Source organism: Anarrhichthys ocellatus, unplaced genomic scaffold (assembly GCF_004355925.1).
Source record: "Anarrhichthys ocellatus isolate YVR2014 unplaced genomic scaffold, GSC_Weel_1.0 scaffold22, whole genome shotgun sequence".
Lineage (NCBI taxonomy): Eukaryota > Metazoa > Chordata > Actinopteri > Perciformes > Anarhichadidae > Anarrhichthys > Anarrhichthys ocellatus.
In genome coordinates this window covers 4,081,853-4,098,546 of record NW_022280052.1, presented here as the reverse complement: position 1 = coordinate 4,098,546, position 16,694 = coordinate 4,081,853, and the positions used below count along the sequence as shown (strand labels likewise).

Here is a 16,694-nt window from a genome sequence, read left to right as displayed (position 1 = left end):
TAAAATATTTAATCGCGATTAATTGCATGGATTTTTTGCGATTAATCTCATTGTTATGTCAAAGTTCAATAATGGATTCAAAAGTAGTGTATTGTTGCTATATGAACAAAAGGGCAATAACATTTGGTTTGCAAACACTTTAAACAAATCAGGTGCTTTTTAACAGCAGTATTCCCTTTACACAGTAGCGATCATAGTTCTTGCACTATCTGTGCTCAGTGTGTGACTTTATGTGAAACGTTCCACTGCTGTGCAACAGGAATACAATGTTTCATCTAAATGTCTGTCTTGTCTTCATGACAGTCGGTTTGTAAAGTCAGTTTGCAAATATATTGTGCAAAATTATTTTTTCTAACAGGCAATTAAAATTAACAAAATATTGGTGTGGACAATTGTGTCTTTCCCAAACTTTGGTCGTGACTAGTCCCTATGGACCATATGCAAACCTACACCCTTGCATGTCAATACGATCTGAGTCCGTCTTAACTGGTTTTAGCAGCTAAAACGACTCAAGTGAAAACATTCCATCAATTCCCACCTGTATATTGACCGTGACAATGCATTTTTAGTTGAAACCATTTACGAGAGGTGTTGATTCAACTTGATGAATATTTTGGTGGGTGCTGTTGGGCTGTGTTGTGTTATAGTGAGAGGTGTTTCTCATATGAAGTGTACCCTCATGGTAAGAATGGGCTGACAGGAATAAAGACTGGTCCAGGAGTGACTCCTAAAACCCAGAAATTAGTGAGCATTATTGTCACAAAGTCAATGTTTTTTTTAAGAGTGGGTTTTGTTCTACGATAAAGCTGTTGCGTGTCTTAAAAAAGGCAGTTGCTGACAGGTGGCTAAATGAGACTACAAAACGTCATCAGGCCTACAAGTCCGCCTTCACAGCCTCGTTGTGTGTACTCAAGCCACAGTAGTGTAGTTGCATTTACGCTTCAATATTTATCAATGTGGTTTTTACTTATGAAGATAATCTTGCTGCCCAAAACATGTAAGTATCATAAACTTGTGTTTGCCTCAGAGCTTATTTTCTGCAATATTCCAAAATCCAGAGGAGAAATCCCAGTGGTGTGGTGTGGTGTTGAGGAAACCAGTGCGAGGCTCACTTCAGCAGTCAGCCCACAGAAATACATCGTCCCTCATCTCGCCTATTTGAAATACCACCAATGTCATAAAGTTCAACAGCACCATGACACAACTACAGCCTCATAAATAAACATTACACCCTTCATATTTACTGCATTTGTTTTAGCTAGATGTAGATAATAAACCGGCATCTAAGTAACTATAACCTATAAATATAATAGTAGTAAGTAGGCTTCAGATACAAGTATTTTTTATCTGTTTTGACCTCCGACACTATTTGAGAGTCACAGTTGTAATGTCAATATATCTGTAAACTTTTGAAAGCTGCTTCACTTGTGGATGGCAGTGCTGAATCTAGTTTTGATGTTTTACAGTCTGAAAGTATGTCTTGTTGATCCTTTTTAGTACTTTTTTAAATGATCAGGGTGTCTCCAATCTTGAGTAAAGCTCTGTCATTGTTGGTAACACACACCAGAAACACTCAGTGACGCCGTGCAATAGCGTTGTGTTTGATGTAGGAGCATTTCATTCTCCAAACTTATTTACTCTAGTGCTCTCTACCTGCTGCTGCTGAATGGCATTACAAACTGATTCTTATGCTTCTTTTGTTCTTTCCTCACACAGTCAAAGCTACAATGCCAATATGGGTGGTGCTGTTATCAAGAATCATCATGAAGGAGAAGCAAACCACAAAGGTGAGTCAGTCCGACGGTAAACGAGGCACAAGGCTCGCTCTGTTCCAGCCTCAGGCCGCGTGTCAGCGGTGGTGATGTGGCACAGTGCTGCGCCTCGTGTTACATATTAGTCCTTGAAGTTGGTCAGATGTTATTTTTTGGGGGGGTTGGAGGTCAGGTCATATTTTCACAAGTCATCCATATTCACCTGTTAAATCCCCAAATTCACTCACTACTTTTCATACTATAGGAGCCAACTGGGTTTGTGTTGCTGCTTGTCTGTCTCTGGTATGCTGTGTGCTGCTGGTGGAAAGGCTGCACGTGGTTCAACATTTCCTGTGCAGAGTTAAATAGAGTTAAATGAGAACTAGATTTTCTGGCTCAGAGCTGTCATTTATTAGAAGACAAATAACCTGTAAGGTGCGTACACTCATTGTTAGATTTAGATTATTTAGATTCCTAAGATGACGCTGTAAGAGGAAGGTGACTTGCTAGTGTAAAGTTTGAAGTGATTTCTTTTAGGTTTTGGGCTATTTATTAGGGTCATTTTTTACATTTTTCTTATGTTAATGCATTGATTGCAATCATTTTGTTTTTCTTTAATGTATATTTTTAATTCTTTATTTTGTTATGATACGTTATGTCTTTTATTACTATTTTTTTTCTTTCTTTCTTGGTTCCTCCCAGCGAAAAGCATTTCACAAAGTTGTACAACAGGAGTGACGATAAACATCAGAGGGATTTATACTTGGTCGATCAACTTGAGTCGATGTAATTAAGTTTATCAAGAGTTATCTTAATCAGAATCAGCTTCATGTATGCGTCAAAGGAATTTGTCTATTGCTGCTTAATGAGGGCAACGTTTGACATCTCTGGAATAAAGCTACATCTTACAGTCTAGGTTTGCTAAATGTGAATGAGGAAACCTGCTGAGTCTCACATCAGCTCGTCATGTTTACCGTACAGTTCAGTGTTCAGACAGGCCGGGTTCACAGGCCGGAACGTAGGTGTTGATGACGTGCGTGCGTGAAGAGATCTTGTTTGAGGAGCAGCAGGCCACTCTCTGCTGTGCTGAAGAACCTTCCGACCACTGACTACTACTTTGTAAAAAAACATTTCAGTTGAGTGTTTGTACTGGACTCGGCTTTGTTAAATGACGGATGTTCAAACATCATAAAGTGTATAAAATATACTCAGCAGCCACATGACAGCGTAAAAAACAAGCATCATAAAAGAGTTTATGGTAGACCTGTTGTATTGGATTGCGTTAGAGTGCACAAGTGTACCTAATAAAGTGGACACTGTAGATTTTCTAAAGAACAGAGTACACAGGACTAAACATTCGTATCGTATCCAACTTTTCCTTTTGAGTGCAAAAAGCCTTCAGGATGAATTTCCAAAATAAGTTGGTAAACGTGAAATGGGACAGAAATCTGTGTCTCGGCCGAAATAGCCGAGGCCTCTCTTCATTTTCAGGGTTACAAAGAAGAAAACCAGCCGAGTTAAAAGTCCTCTGATCCATCAGCGTGATCGGTGTGTTAGCAGGAGATAGTATTAAGCTGTTTTTAACAAGTTGTTACGCAAAGTTTGTTTCTCGCAGCACATCCTGTTTGAAAACGTTTAATCATCAACCCACAAAGGACAGAGATGCTTAAAGACACAGTCCACAGAGACAAGTTCCAAACCACTTCTTTCTTACTTCTTACTACAGAGATCCTCTTTATTGTTGCTTGTTTCTGAATTTTATGTATGAGACCACTTGCATGGACAATAAAGCTGAGGGCAGTGTGATGTTTTGATGGCAGTAAAGCATCAGAGCAGGTTTTTCTCAGTGTCACATGTGTGGTTGGTTTGAGGAGAGGAGAGTGGGTGAGTGAGTGGATGCATAAGTGGGTTTTATAATAACTGCATGTTTCATTTATCATGATCCAACATTTTCAAAATGCAAATAAGACCTGTGAGGTGTGTGTGTGTGGTCTCGGATAGAGGGGATCGTATTTCCACTTTTCTTCAGGAGATTAAAATGAGGCTGTGCTTTGAATTTAAGGCTCAAGGGAATGTTGGAAATACAGTTTCTATGCAGAAAACCAGAGGTTCTGTGAAAATGATTTGTTGGTGTTCAAATAATCTAACTTTTATTTTCTCACTGATTTGAGGAGGGGTGCTACTAACAATTACCTTGATTGGGAAACAATCCCTGATTTTTCAAACGATGTTTTGATATAAACTGTAAAGTGTTGTTTCTCTTGGTTTCCACTGACTCTGCCCTCCGTCTCTGTGGTCCTTGTAGGTTTACGTGTCGCTCATCCCCATCATTGGAGGAGTGCTGCTGGCCACAGCCACTGAGCTGTCCTTTGATGTTTCCGGACTCATCAGTGCTCTGGCTGCCACGCTCTGCTTCTCTCTGCAGAACATCTTCTCCAAGAAGGTAACTCGTTGTCGGGCTGGTGTGTGTGTGTGCCACATGATGAGGGGAGGAGGGTAAATGAAACATGATTACTTCTTGGTGGTTTGCTGTGAAACGCCTGAAACTGACGTCCTGGTTTGTGAAGTTGTGTGTGACTGTTTTAAAAGGGAAGTGGCAGGAGGAGCAACTCGATTCCACATGTGACCACTAACTATCATCTTAAAAGTGTTTCTCTTTAGATTATGACCGTATGTGTCCGGTTGCTGCATTTTACTGACCCTTGCATAAATCTTCCTTCTGACTCGGTGATCGTTTTCTTTTTATAACATCAAAGTGAAATAGCAAAATCACGTTGATTAAGGTCGTAGTGGAGGAACAGGAAGTATCGTAACAATAAAAACCCCAAATCTATACATCTTCATCTCCTTCGCTGGAGCAGTTGTTTATTTTTCTACCACATTGTTCTGAACTGATCCTTCCTCTCTATAGGTGCTGCGTGACACAAATATCCACCACTTGAGGCTGCTCAACATCCTGGGCTTTAATGCTGTTATCTTCATGGTGCCCACCTGGGTTCTGGTGGATCTCTCAGTGTTTCTTGTTAACGGAGATCTGGTGAGTAGCGGTACCGTCTTTCTCGTGACATTTACACCGCCTGTTGCGGTGGTGGGAGCTTGTTTCATGACCCTGAACGTAGCCTGACCCTCGCTGCTTTCCTTACAGGCAGACGTCTCCGGGTGGACGGGTACGTTTGTCCTCCTGCTCATCAGTGGCTTCTGCAACTTCGCTCAGAACGTCATCGCCTTCAGCGTGCTGAACATCGTCAGCCCGCTCAGCTACGCCGTCGCCAACGCCACCAAGAGGATCATGGTCATTAGCATCTCGCTGCTGATGCTGCGCAACCCGGTCTCCCTCACAAACGTCATGGGCATGATGACGGCCATTGTCGGGGTCTTCCTCTACAACAAGGTGAGTCAGCCTGACCACTTGGAACTAGGAAAGAGGAGAGGCAGAAGTTAAAGGAGACGAGAATAATTTATCTTCCGTTGTTCCCTTTTGACTGAAAACTCTTCATCAGCCATCTCCACCATTGTACGTGTGACAAACTAATATCAGTAGATGATGTTGTAGACATTTATGGAGGTTATTCTTGCTGCCTTGGCCTTACTTTGTGGTAACTTTGCATAATAATGCATTCTTTTCCAGAGCATCCAGCCGCCACTTTGTGCTCTTTATGTTCACTGCACTTTAATCCATTCACACTTGTTCTTTCTTAAACTGACGGAAAGCAGCTTTCTTTATCTTTCGCTCTCCGTCCAACTGAAATGTAAAACGTGAAGTTACGCTTCCTCTTGGAGAAACATTTGACCCACCCAAACTATTTATGATCCACGGTGCAGTGCCAGAGAACCAAAGACACCCTGTCATTTAATATCCATTTGCCCTTCTCTCCCTCTGCCAACAGGCCAAGTATGACGCTAACAAGGAGAAGAAGAAGCTGCCGAGCACCAATCAGGACCTGGTCTCCTTTGACAACCCGGCGCTGGAGAAGGTCCAGGCCAATGGGTCAGTGCCTTTCTCCCATGGTTCAGAGCAGCAGCACAACTGGAACAACGTGCTGACCGACCACTTCCAGTACAGCCGGCAGGCCTACACGACAAACTACAACAGCAACCACCAGTACGTGGTGTGAAGGGAGGAGTCTGTCCTCAATCTGGGGGGCTGTCGCAGACATTACTGTGTAGCCCCCCCCTGTGTCCCGGCTCCAAACACGAGACTGAAGGCAAGTGCTGTTTGTTGTGGATAGGAAGAATGAGATGGCCAGTGACGTGACCTCTCCCACGCTCCTCCGTTTCTAAACTTCACTTTCTGACGGCTTCGCTGTGTGTCCTCGTTTATTTATTAGCTTGGTACCGCCTGTATGTGATGGTCCGAGAGGAAACACAACTTAAATCCCCTGTTTCCAGACAGTTTGGTGACAGATTCAGCCATGTTGTCCACACACACACACACACACACACACACACAGAAATGTGTCACAGCAGCTGGACATGCAGAAGGTAGTGATGAATGATTTGCACCGTACTGTCTGGAAATGTTTTGTTTTTACAACCAGACATCATTTTGGATTTTGGGTTATTTTGTATACTTTCAGAGAAAAGGTTCTCGGCTGTAATTATGAAATGTGAGCGCTAACTTGCACCGAAACAACAGTCATGTTACATTCTGTTCCAAACAAATCTCAGTGGAGGGTCTTGGCATACGTCATTTTTCTACATGAGGCACCTGTAATGATGTGAGGAGAAACGATGTGTTTGAGTCGTTGTCCTCAGTGGATAAACCGTGTTGCAGATGGGACTTCAGCAGACACTCACTTAAGAAATTGTAGATTTGGCCTGATGACATAATAATAAACTAAGTAGGTGTTTTTCCCCATGCTAGCACCGTGGCTCCATGAATGGCAATGTCCACCACCAGATATTCATGGTCCCCAGATGATAAATCACTCTGACTTCTCTTCTGGTGCCACCAAGAGGTTGATGTTTGTGGTTTTAAGTGAAATACTGTTTAAACCTTTGGATGAATTGTTCTAGCGCCACCAGCAGGTCAAAGTGTGTCCAACACTTGTGTCCATAACTGAGTTCCTGCATAACTAATGACAGTTCCCATCAGCCTCAGCTGTACTTTGTGTTTACTGCTAATGTTAGCATACTAGCATGCTAATCTAACATGGTGAATATACATGGTAAATATCAGCATGTTAGCATCGTCATTGTGAGCATGTTAGCACGGCAACAGTAGCATTTAGACTGCACTCACTTTCCAACGCCCCTCAAAGTTACAAGTGCCTGATGAACAAAAATGCCCAAAATCCCAACATCGCGTCCACAAGAAGCTGATGCTCGAGTACTTGTTGCACAAGCGGATCAGTTAACATTCAGTCACACTTGTCAGCAAGTGTTTTTAACTGCCATCTTTTCATCACACACACACACACACACACTCGGCCTCCATGTCTTTGAACTAAGATACACTTTCAGAGTGAGACCAGTTCTTCACCCAGAACTGTCAATGACCTTACAGTGACCTCACATATGTCCTTCTCCCCAACGTAACAATTCAGTTCACCGTTTGTTATCATGGAGCATAAATGTAAAAGTTACATTTTTTGATTTACCAAAACAAAGCGTCCCATCAGTATGCATACTGTAGGAATTCTCACGTTTCATCTTTCTTAGGGACTCTAACCATGTACAAATGTAATAGAGATGTTAAAATTCATAGTTTTGAGATGAACCATTTTCTAAATTGATTTTTGGTATTTATTGATTTGCGAAGCTTCTCGGGCAGAGTGAGATTTTCTCTCCTGGTTTACTTTTTCAGCCTGAACCAAAGCTGCGTGTTTTAGTTTTTTTTAAACAGAGGCCTGGTTCCAGTTTGCACATCTTCAAACCACAACATTTGTTCTGCAGATTGTCTGTCAAGTGACTTTAAAGTCACGGTGTTTTACTTTAACGGGACAGATTCATGCATGGAATCACAGGTTTGCTTTTGCAATTAAAGATTCAACTGTAATTGAAAAAGGTTGATCATCACTATTGTTTTCTGTCTGCAAAACTGCTAACTAATCATTTATTATTGAAAAACCTTTTTACTGCTTGAAGAACTATTTCATTTAGGAAACATCAGTCACTTGCTTTTATTGTAGGACCTCTGCAGGCTGAGTGTCTCACTGCAACAATAGAAGGGTATTTCTTTTCTTTTGGTGATTCAAATGTCTCGGCATTAAAAATCAACGTATTATTTCTGCTCATTTATTTTGTAAGGACAACGCTCATTAATTAAATCTTTGTAAAAGTGCCAGTTGTAGCCTGTGAGCTTGTTTTTCCCTGCTAGATGTTGGTAAGGGGACGGTGCGGTTATTAATCTTTTTTTGGTGCGCTGTGTTTGTCTTCTCTGACAAATTACAAACACTGTCACATTATTTAGTCTGGAGGAATACGAGCTCTGTGGGGTCGGTGCGCTCTGGCCTTCCCAGAGACCAACTAGTATCGGTAGTAATAATAATTCTTCTTTTATTTATACATAACAGTGCTGAGATGGTTTGTAGCTGACATTGCTCGTAGGTTCTTGGGAACCCCGTAGCTGCTCTGCTTTTCTCCAGCAGGGAATGAAATCACCACCGTCTGTTTTAAAAAAAGATAAAGTTGGCTGTTTTGGACTGCTCGACCAGAAAACGCCTGTATTTTTGTAATTTGTGAATTTCAATAGCCCTGGAACAATTATTAGGGTATTATATAAAGACTGCTGCGGTAGTTTTATGTGTGTATCACACTTGGAGGCTGTACTTTGTGGTGTTGAAAAATAAAAGCAGAACTATTAGAAAGTTCCACCACAAAATGGCAGCCTCATAAATAACAAACAAACTGTGGTGTCAGCATGGATCAACATGATTCATTTCATAGAGGCAACTGTTTTAAAAAATCCTATAGATGTCTCTCTGATTGTTTGGTTTTACAGCCGCACATATCCAGTATCGTTAAATGTGAATGCTCTCAACGCTCTTCAAGCTCGTGTTTACAGCACCGTCCCAGACGGATGCACCGAGTGGCTGCAGGACAAAGTGAAGCGTTTAACGGCTGTAGCAGCAGATTATTATTATTATTATTATTATTATTATTATTATGAGACGGTGAAGACCAAAACAGAGCTTAAAGAAGAGTGGGTATCATTCGTCAAGCCACCAGAAACCTTTTAGATGTTTATTTCACTGTAATATCCTAGTTTTTACTACTGTGTGGAGAATCAGATGTCTGAAAATACTACCATATGAGTACTTTAAAATATTACTAGACAATAAGCAGTCAAGACTTCAATGCTAAATCATGTACATTTACGGACTATTTTTCAAAGGGCTTTGCTCTTGAGAGAGGTGGATCATTGATGACTTAGAAAGATGATTGTTGCCATACTATTTTTGTAAATGTCAAAAGAGGGAAATCTGCTTCTTTTTCATCATCATGAATGTTTTTACAAACAGTCTAAATTAGCTTGTCAATGACTTATTTCAGTACAAAAAGCCTTTTACGGCTAAAATAAAAATGGAGACTTCACCTGCATATCAGATTCAATAAATCTGGTTCAGGACTCATCGTCCCCCCCCCCCCCAGTGGTATTGGATGATTTCACGTGAATATCAGAGGAAAACACTTCAAATCTAAACTTATCAACAGCTGATTACATTTTATACAGCAGTGTGACATCGACGCACAACATCCCAAAACAACTATTCAACAAATATACAACACAATCCTTTCATTCAAGAATGTAGTATTCACATCCAACCTGCAGAAACGAAAACAGTGCAAGTCACACTTGAACCCTTTGTGGTTGATCTCACTGTCTGCTGCTGCAGCCAATGTTTTTAGACTCTTTTGGATTTCTTCATGTGTTTTCTTCCTCATGTTGCCAAAAGCAGTGTGCAAAAAGTCTAAACTCTTACAGGATGGGGGGGGGGGGGGGACTTGTTTGCAGGTGGGCAAGATGTTAAAATTCACAAACTACAACATGTAGGACACGTAATTCATGAATTTCCTTCTGATTTAGACAAACATGGCTGTTTGTTTCTGTACAGTGAGCTAACTGTGTTTGCTCTCTCCTGTAAAGCTTTCAACTGGGATGTAAATGTTGAGGAATGGAGAAAGGGGAGCTTACTTTGTAAAACTTGTAAAATTATTATTTTGTGCATCTGCAGTTGATCTCGAGGCAGACTTTTTACTTAACCGATGTTCATAGATTTTTATTTATGTCAAGGTACATAAATGTTGTACAGAAGTGCAGCTATGCACAGTCTTGTCTGCTTATGTTTAGTAAATGGTATTTTTAAATGTCGGGGGGGGGGGAATAAATGCATTATGAAATACTGAACAAAGTGATTATCTTCTTTAATGTATACGTATTTATGCTTTGTGCTTTTTATTGACATTTGAATGCATTAATTGTGTTTTCAGCCATATTGCAGTGTCATATTTTGTGTGATTTATGGAAGCAGGTGTTAAATGTGGGACCTTTTTTAGGTTTCAGGTTCAAGAAACAGTGTACTGTCCTCTGAATGGCATCAAGGAACCAAAGCTATATATTCCAGTTTAAACTGGTTTATCTCAAGTTTAAGACATCTAAAGGTCACTTAACTGGTCAGGACACGTAGGATAAATATGTGGAGGCAACTGTCTTCACCTGGAATGTATAACTTTTAAATGGGGTTTGTGTACATACTCGAGAGCCTAGATATTTTTCCCAGGAGCTGAAGAAGGCTTAATGATAGCTAAACATGAAAGATGAAATTCTTATTAGTGTTTGAACACAGACGACTTGTTTTTGAGTTGTGTCTGCCCCCTAGTGGCCATAAATCATTTAATGCAGTATCAATTTCAGCTTCCTCAACATCAGCAGTGAGGCGTTTCAAACTAAATGTGAGCACTTTTTCAAGAGTGAATAAAGTAGCGCCTTCTCATTCTAGTCTTTTATCAACAGAGCCGGTCAGTGCTGTGCATTCTGTCCTTAAACCGTTCAGGGAAAGAAACAAACCTGCCAAAGGTTCTGGGGAGACATTTTGAACAAGATCCTGCAGATGGAGCTCAGTCGTCATCCCTGTCACGATGTTAAAGTTACCGGTATGTTGCCTCCCTCCTTCGCTGAAACTCCTTGAACCACACTCTTCCCAGTGTATGACGTGCACATGTAAGTTCAGCACCGATATGGTCGAAGTCTAGGAAACCAAAAAGAATAGTTGATGGCCAAGTGAGTGTGTGACTGACTTCCTACACGCTGTTTTTTTTTTATATGTTCCTCGACAGAAACTGAATCTGACCTGAAAAAACTGAAAGCTGCTGACCCCATGCACTGCTGGATAAAGGTACAGAGTTGAATATTTCAACATGAAATGCAACATGGGATCCATTCAAGTCTAAAACGGTAGAGACAAAAGACACCAAGGCTCAAGCTAGGGTCTTTAATAGGCTCCAAATGACCCTACCTGTAGGCCTCCATGACAAAACCTCAAGTAAAACCTTGTGATATCCATGCACTGTTATATGAATACATGACTTTTCGCACAGGATCTTCCAAGAGGCTCTGGTCAATTGAACCTCCAGATGAAATGAGCTGTATATTCCTGTAGCATCACACTGATTAAGGTGTGATGAAGCCAGAGCCCCAATTGTATGAGGCGAAGCTGGAAGACGGTGAAAGGCACAACACAAAGGCTGGACCGTGTCTTATTGTTGCACTTCGGTAATAACATCCAAGTCACATAGTTTATTCTGTCCTGCATCACTGCAGGAGTCGTCTATAGATGCAGATCAGCAGTCTACTTTTATTAAATAAATAATCTTTCAGTAACCCTGAGGGTCCTGTCCAGCTGCGGGTCGGCAGAGACGTCAGTCTTTCCATCCCACTGACGACAGCTCTGAGACAAAGTCCCCGCATCGAGCTGCTCGCAGCCTGAGAGCACCAGACATTCATAGGTGTCAACCACGTCTTCGTTGTTTAGGTCAAGCAGAGGCTCTCTGCGTTGTGCGGAGTGAAGTTGACGGTGGCAGGCAGCTGAGTCATGATGTTTGCATTGCACATCAGCTGGGTGAACACGTGGCTCTCCCTCATGGGTTCGGGATAAAACCGGTTCCTTTGTGTTTTAGGAGATGAACTTCTGCGAGTGCTTCTACATCGCCTGTATAAACTGAGTAACCGTCGAAACAGTGACCTCCTGAGGAGGATGTAGATCCAGGGGTCCAGGATGGGGTTCACAGCGGCATTCCGGATGGCAGCCAGGTTAGCAGGGTCATTTTGCGTCATGAAGTGGTTGGCAAACACACGCACCTTTTTAAGAAGAAAAACATGTCACTATAGCAAGTACGAGTTTTAAGATACTCAATAAATTGTTAAATATCCACTGAAATATTTCCTCTATCATTATTTGTCTGATTTCCCAACTCAAATCAAGATTATCGTTACTTAATTTCAAGAACTGTTTTAACCCTATAATAATATGTAGACCACATCATCACTGGTTCCCAAACTGTTTTGCTTTTGCATGCTTAATACATGTGACCCCTATGTTTAATATGAATAGTATGCATTTAAAATAATTCCATCTAAAAGGGCAACATTGTATTTAACAGGAAGGGTTTTTGAGCTACTACTATTCCTCTTCATTTATCAGACCGATGCAGTTACTTTACACATTAAGATTTTGCTTACAAAACATATCATTGATGCATTAGATTAAACTACCCAGGTCTAGCAAAACACTACAATTCTGCCATAATGCATGGGTAACAATAATCAAACAGTCACACTTTTATATTTATACTTCCGCAAGTTCTGCATTACTTTTACTTTTATTTTAGTATTTTTACAGTGAGGTATTGCTACTATTACTTAGCAAAGCATCTGAATACTTCTATCAATAATGAATTTATCATAATGCTAAGACATGGTTAAACCTCCAGGTATAATAGTTAAACTGTGTGTAGGCTATTCCCCTTTGGTTTCGTTTCTTGAAGGATTATTTAAAGCTTTTCTTCAGGTATTTCTGTACCGTAAAGGCAAAGGGGATGGTACGCAACATCAACAATCGCGCACTGACTCACCGCCAACGGGGCTGAACATGCCAGAACCACCACGGAGGTCATCACCAGCACCGCGATCATCTGCGTCTCTGCAGCCGAGGACAGAGCACTCCACCTCTGCCCGACGCTGGCTGTGGTGACGGGCCGCTGCGCGGTCCTCTGCCGCATCAGCAGCAGCGCTCCGCACACCGCCAGGTTCAGCACGATGGTGCCTAGGATGAGCAGCAGGCTGATGACGCCGTACAGGACGGAGTAAGCGGTGGCCACGGGCTCTTCTGGCCTCCATTCGATGAAGCACCACTCGCCACACGGCTGCAGCTTGCTCTTCGACATGCCCATCATCGGCAGGCAGCAGAGGAAGATGTGGCTGATGTAAATGAAGAAAAGGAACTTTTGCGCTAAGCGTCGGTCCACCCGCCACCGCTGGTAGGTGTACGGGCAGCATATAGCCAGGTACCGCTCTGCTGCCATGGCGCATATGATGCTCAGTCCTGTTAACCCGAAAAACAGCAACAAAAAGGAGTCAAACTCGCAGACACGTCCCTTCAGCACTTCATCGTACAGGTAGTTGGCTATGGTGACCGGACTGGCCAGGCAGGTGCCCAGCAGGTCCGTCACCGCCAGACCGCACACCAGCGTGTAGAAAGCTGAAGATTTCCTCTCCTGTCTTGATACTGAAAGGACGATTATGGCAATTAAATTCCCAATGGCGCCTCCGGCGAACATAAAAATCGGTACAGCGATTGCGATTGTCACGTTCGCATGTTGATGCTGAACCTGAGTCTCATTTGTGGAAACAGGTCCGTGCGTAAAGTTCTGGCTCTCCATCGCGAAACACACCGATAAGCTTGTTTGTTCATTTGGTCTTTCGTGAATTTGGGAGTGCGCATCTCCTTTAAACAGCTGTAACGGATGATGAGTAGTCAGTGGGAGTATTTTCTCTAGTCTCATCCATTCTGCTTCCCAGCAATCCAGATGCAGTTAACCAGAGGTCGTTGCGCACAGCTGTGAGCGGAGAGGTGGGGCTGTCTCTAAGTGAAACACCCATCATCCTGACAGGATGGATGGGATACACGTTTTTTTTCTCTTTCGTTCCACGCTTCATGTCTCATCCGCCGATGTGGACGTCATTACAACGTAGTAGTTGTGGCAACCTGTCACGAGGTCAACTTGACTCGCTGGTGAGTAAAGAAAAGAGTAAGGATAGAAGACGCTTTAATTCAGCTGACTTTTTGTCCCCAAGTTAGACATGAGTCATATTTGGATGCAGAAACAGTAAAAAAAAAAAATGCAACAGTTTGATCAACTTATATCAGAGAGGTTTGATGGTGACCCTTGAGATAATAAGAGATAATCAAATCAAATAACAACGAATACGAAAGGGCCAGTTCACCCAAATTACAAATTGATAAATAAATGATACATTTTATTTAGCCACACAGATAGTTTCCATTTGCTCCGGATTTTAGATATAATAATATTCCTAGTGAGCAGGGTTATATGTTATGGGAAAGAGGATGCCACTTTTGCAAAAAGTCTTTAAATGTCTTTAAATTATTATTTCAATGCTTTGAACATTGAAGGAGCAGGAATACAATATATATTTAATGTAATTTGGATGAACTGAGTCTTTAATGGACTGCCTGGTGTCCTGTCATGATGTTGATAATCTTGTTTCTGTGTCTTTAATGGTCAACGTGTTTTTTTTTCATCACATTTTTTGAGTTCTGAACACATTGAGTTTCATTGAGTGAGGACTGGATGATATGGTTTCTTGCTCAAAAACACTTCAATGGTGTGAATTGGTGCTGTCGAAGCCTCAGAGGTTTTGATTTACTCACAGTAGTTTACATGCACATGTGGATAAGGTTAGTCATTGCCCTTCAGTCCTCTCTGTTTGGGACAAATCTGGAAGACATTTCTTCCAGCTTTGTCCCAAACAGAGAGGACTGTAAATGGTTATGAGGAACAACAGAAGGCTGATGGACATCGAGAACGCACGGGACGTCAATGCACTTAGCTTGCTCTGACTCTCCAGCCATCACATTCATTACAGTGTGACTTATGTTTACAGTGAGGAGCTGCAGCGACGGTTTCTGTCTGCAGCCGACCTTAAAAGACCGAACACAACACCTCTCCGAAAAGTAAACCAGCACTGCTCATCTCTGCTGCAGACAAAAGGGAGCTGGCAGATTATAGAAACAACAAACCACTTAAGTGAAGCCAAGGCTTGGAAACTCCAACGCTGACTGGAATATCCCCCAGTTCGCAGTAAATCATGGGCTGTACCAGCCGTCTGTGCACAGTTTATAATTTTCTTGAATGTTGTAAAGGTAATTAATTTAATTGCAAAGGCACTTAACGTGTATTATCTCTGTCTGTGGTCTCTGCAGCAGAATGGGGCTATAAAAGTGTACATTGTTTTTAGTGTAGCCTATGACTAAGCCGCAACACAGAATATGTGACATTCTACCTCTAAAAGGTCGTCATTAAGGATTAGTTTAGTATGAAAACATACCTCAACACATGAATCAGCACTTAAAGTCACAGGCAAATAAATAGCCTGGCCTTTTGCCCACTTTCCTCCAAACAAAACAATAATGTAAAAATTGTATTGAATATACTTCCTGTTAACATTGATATAGCAACATACAACTATTATTTATGTAAAGATAAAGTAGAGTAACGTCTAAATGAAGTACACCAACCCAATATTACCTTATTGTATGTCCTCGTTATACTCCTTGGGACCTTGGGAGTAGCCGTGGGCTACCTCTCAAGGCATAGGTCTTTTTCTCATGAAAAGTCATTAATCCACTGAGAAAACGTAACGCCTCCAGCCATGTGCCGAGGCATAAAAAAACAACATATTTCTACTTGTACATCTGACTTTGGTTTGGTGCAACTTATCTTTTTAATTAAATTCAAGGAAGTATGAATTATTTCAACATGTGTGTCTCAGCCCAGTGTGCAGGGGCGTCCGGGGATCCCCAGATACAGGAAATGTGGTGTAGTGGTTTTATTAGTTTACAAAAAAAGGATTACCAGTTAGTCATAGTGTACTCATTACATCAGAAACAACAAAACTCTTCATATGAGTGAAGCCTTCTTATATTTTGCCAAAACCTCAGCATAAAACCTTTGATAAATAATGCCACTTTATCTTTTTCTAGATCGTCTTCCTCCACCGCAAAAAGACAACTGCTCTCCAAGCTCAGTGCAGCTCATATTTATTTCAGTTTCTCAATAACAGACAACTACATGATGGTGTTCTTGCATGTAGAGGATAAGGTACGGATAAAAGCTGTGGCTGAATCAAAAAAAGCAAATTTAATGCTGGACTCTCATTTTTATGTCGAGCTGTTTCAATGTGTTGCAGACAAACTTTGTCTTACTGAAATGATTCATCCTGTATGTCATGTTCGTGCACTTACAGGAAGAGCAGTGACTCAGTTCATGGTAGAGATATTAATCCCCATCTGCTTTCTGGTAATCCATACCTCCAGAGACCAGTACACTGACTCTAAAAACATTTAGCTTATGGGATTCTGAATAAAAAACAGGGAGGTGGTAAAGTGTGAGAGCTGTGTTCTTGTTTTTTCTAAATCATTTGTCTTCATCCATCTCTCAGATCTCACTGTGATGACGTGTACTTCCTGAAGATAACTTCTTATCTTCTTCTTCCGATGAATTTCTGTTGATCCAGGTTGAGCTGCTGTTACACTCTCTGCCCCTCTGTGGTTTTGTTCTTTCCTCCCACGTCTGCAGGTGTTGAAGTACAGCCAAAGCAAAATAAGTTTTCTTTAATGTCGCAATGCTGATGAAATTGTATGTGTAACTCAAGCCACGCAACCCTCAGCTGGTGACAATTATTAGACACTGAACCATTTC

General features: G+C 41.5%; 2 protein-coding genes across 3 annotated transcripts in view; one reads left to right on the top strand and one right to left on the bottom strand.

The window, feature by feature from the left end:
* Positions 1-8,034, top strand: part of slc35e1 (solute carrier family 35 member E1) — a 9,360-nt gene extending 1,326 nt beyond the window's left edge. The window contains exons 2-6 of the mRNA XM_031859544.1: positions 1,717-1,787; positions 4,057-4,194; positions 4,663-4,788; positions 4,897-5,142; positions 5,639-8,034. Of these exons, the coding sequence (XP_031715404.1) occupies positions 1,717-1,787; positions 4,057-4,194; positions 4,663-4,788; positions 4,897-5,142; positions 5,639-5,866 (809 nt within the window). The 3' untranslated portion in view covers positions 5,867-8,034. The remainder of the gene's footprint in view (positions 1-1,716; positions 1,788-4,056; positions 4,195-4,662; positions 4,789-4,896; positions 5,143-5,638) is intronic.
* Positions 4,441-13,794, bottom strand: LOC116390167 (prostaglandin E2 receptor EP4 subtype-like). 2 transcript variants are annotated; one of them, XR_004213146.1, is made up of 3 exons: positions 12,825-13,794; positions 10,762-12,051; positions 4,441-5,166 (listed from the first exon to the last, which is right to left on the bottom strand). XR_004213146.1 is itself a non-coding variant. In XM_031859543.1 (2 exons), the coding sequence occupies exons 1-2, from the start codon at positions 13,752-13,754 to the stop codon at positions 11,722-11,724; spliced, it is 1,260 nt and encodes a 419-aa protein (XP_031715403.1). In that variant the 5' UTR covers positions 13,755-13,794; the 3' UTR covers positions 10,081-11,721. The 2 variants fall into 2 exon arrangements, 1 of the variants encoding a protein (XP_031715403.1); XM_031859543.1 differs by lacking the exon at positions 4,441-5,166 and having other exon boundaries at positions 10,081-12,051.
* Positions 13,795-16,694: the final 2,900 nt, after the last annotated feature.

Excerpts from the sequence above, each read along its gene's own strand:
- LOC116390167 (XM_031859543.1), bottom strand. The coding sequence starts at position 13,754 with ATGAGACTAGAGAAAATACTCCCACTGACTACTCATCATCCGTTACAG. Across the intron at positions 12,052-12,824 it reads CATGTTCAGCCCCGTTGGCG|GTGCGTGTGTTTGCCAACCA; the intron begins GTGAGTCAGTGC and ends CTTCTTAAAAAG.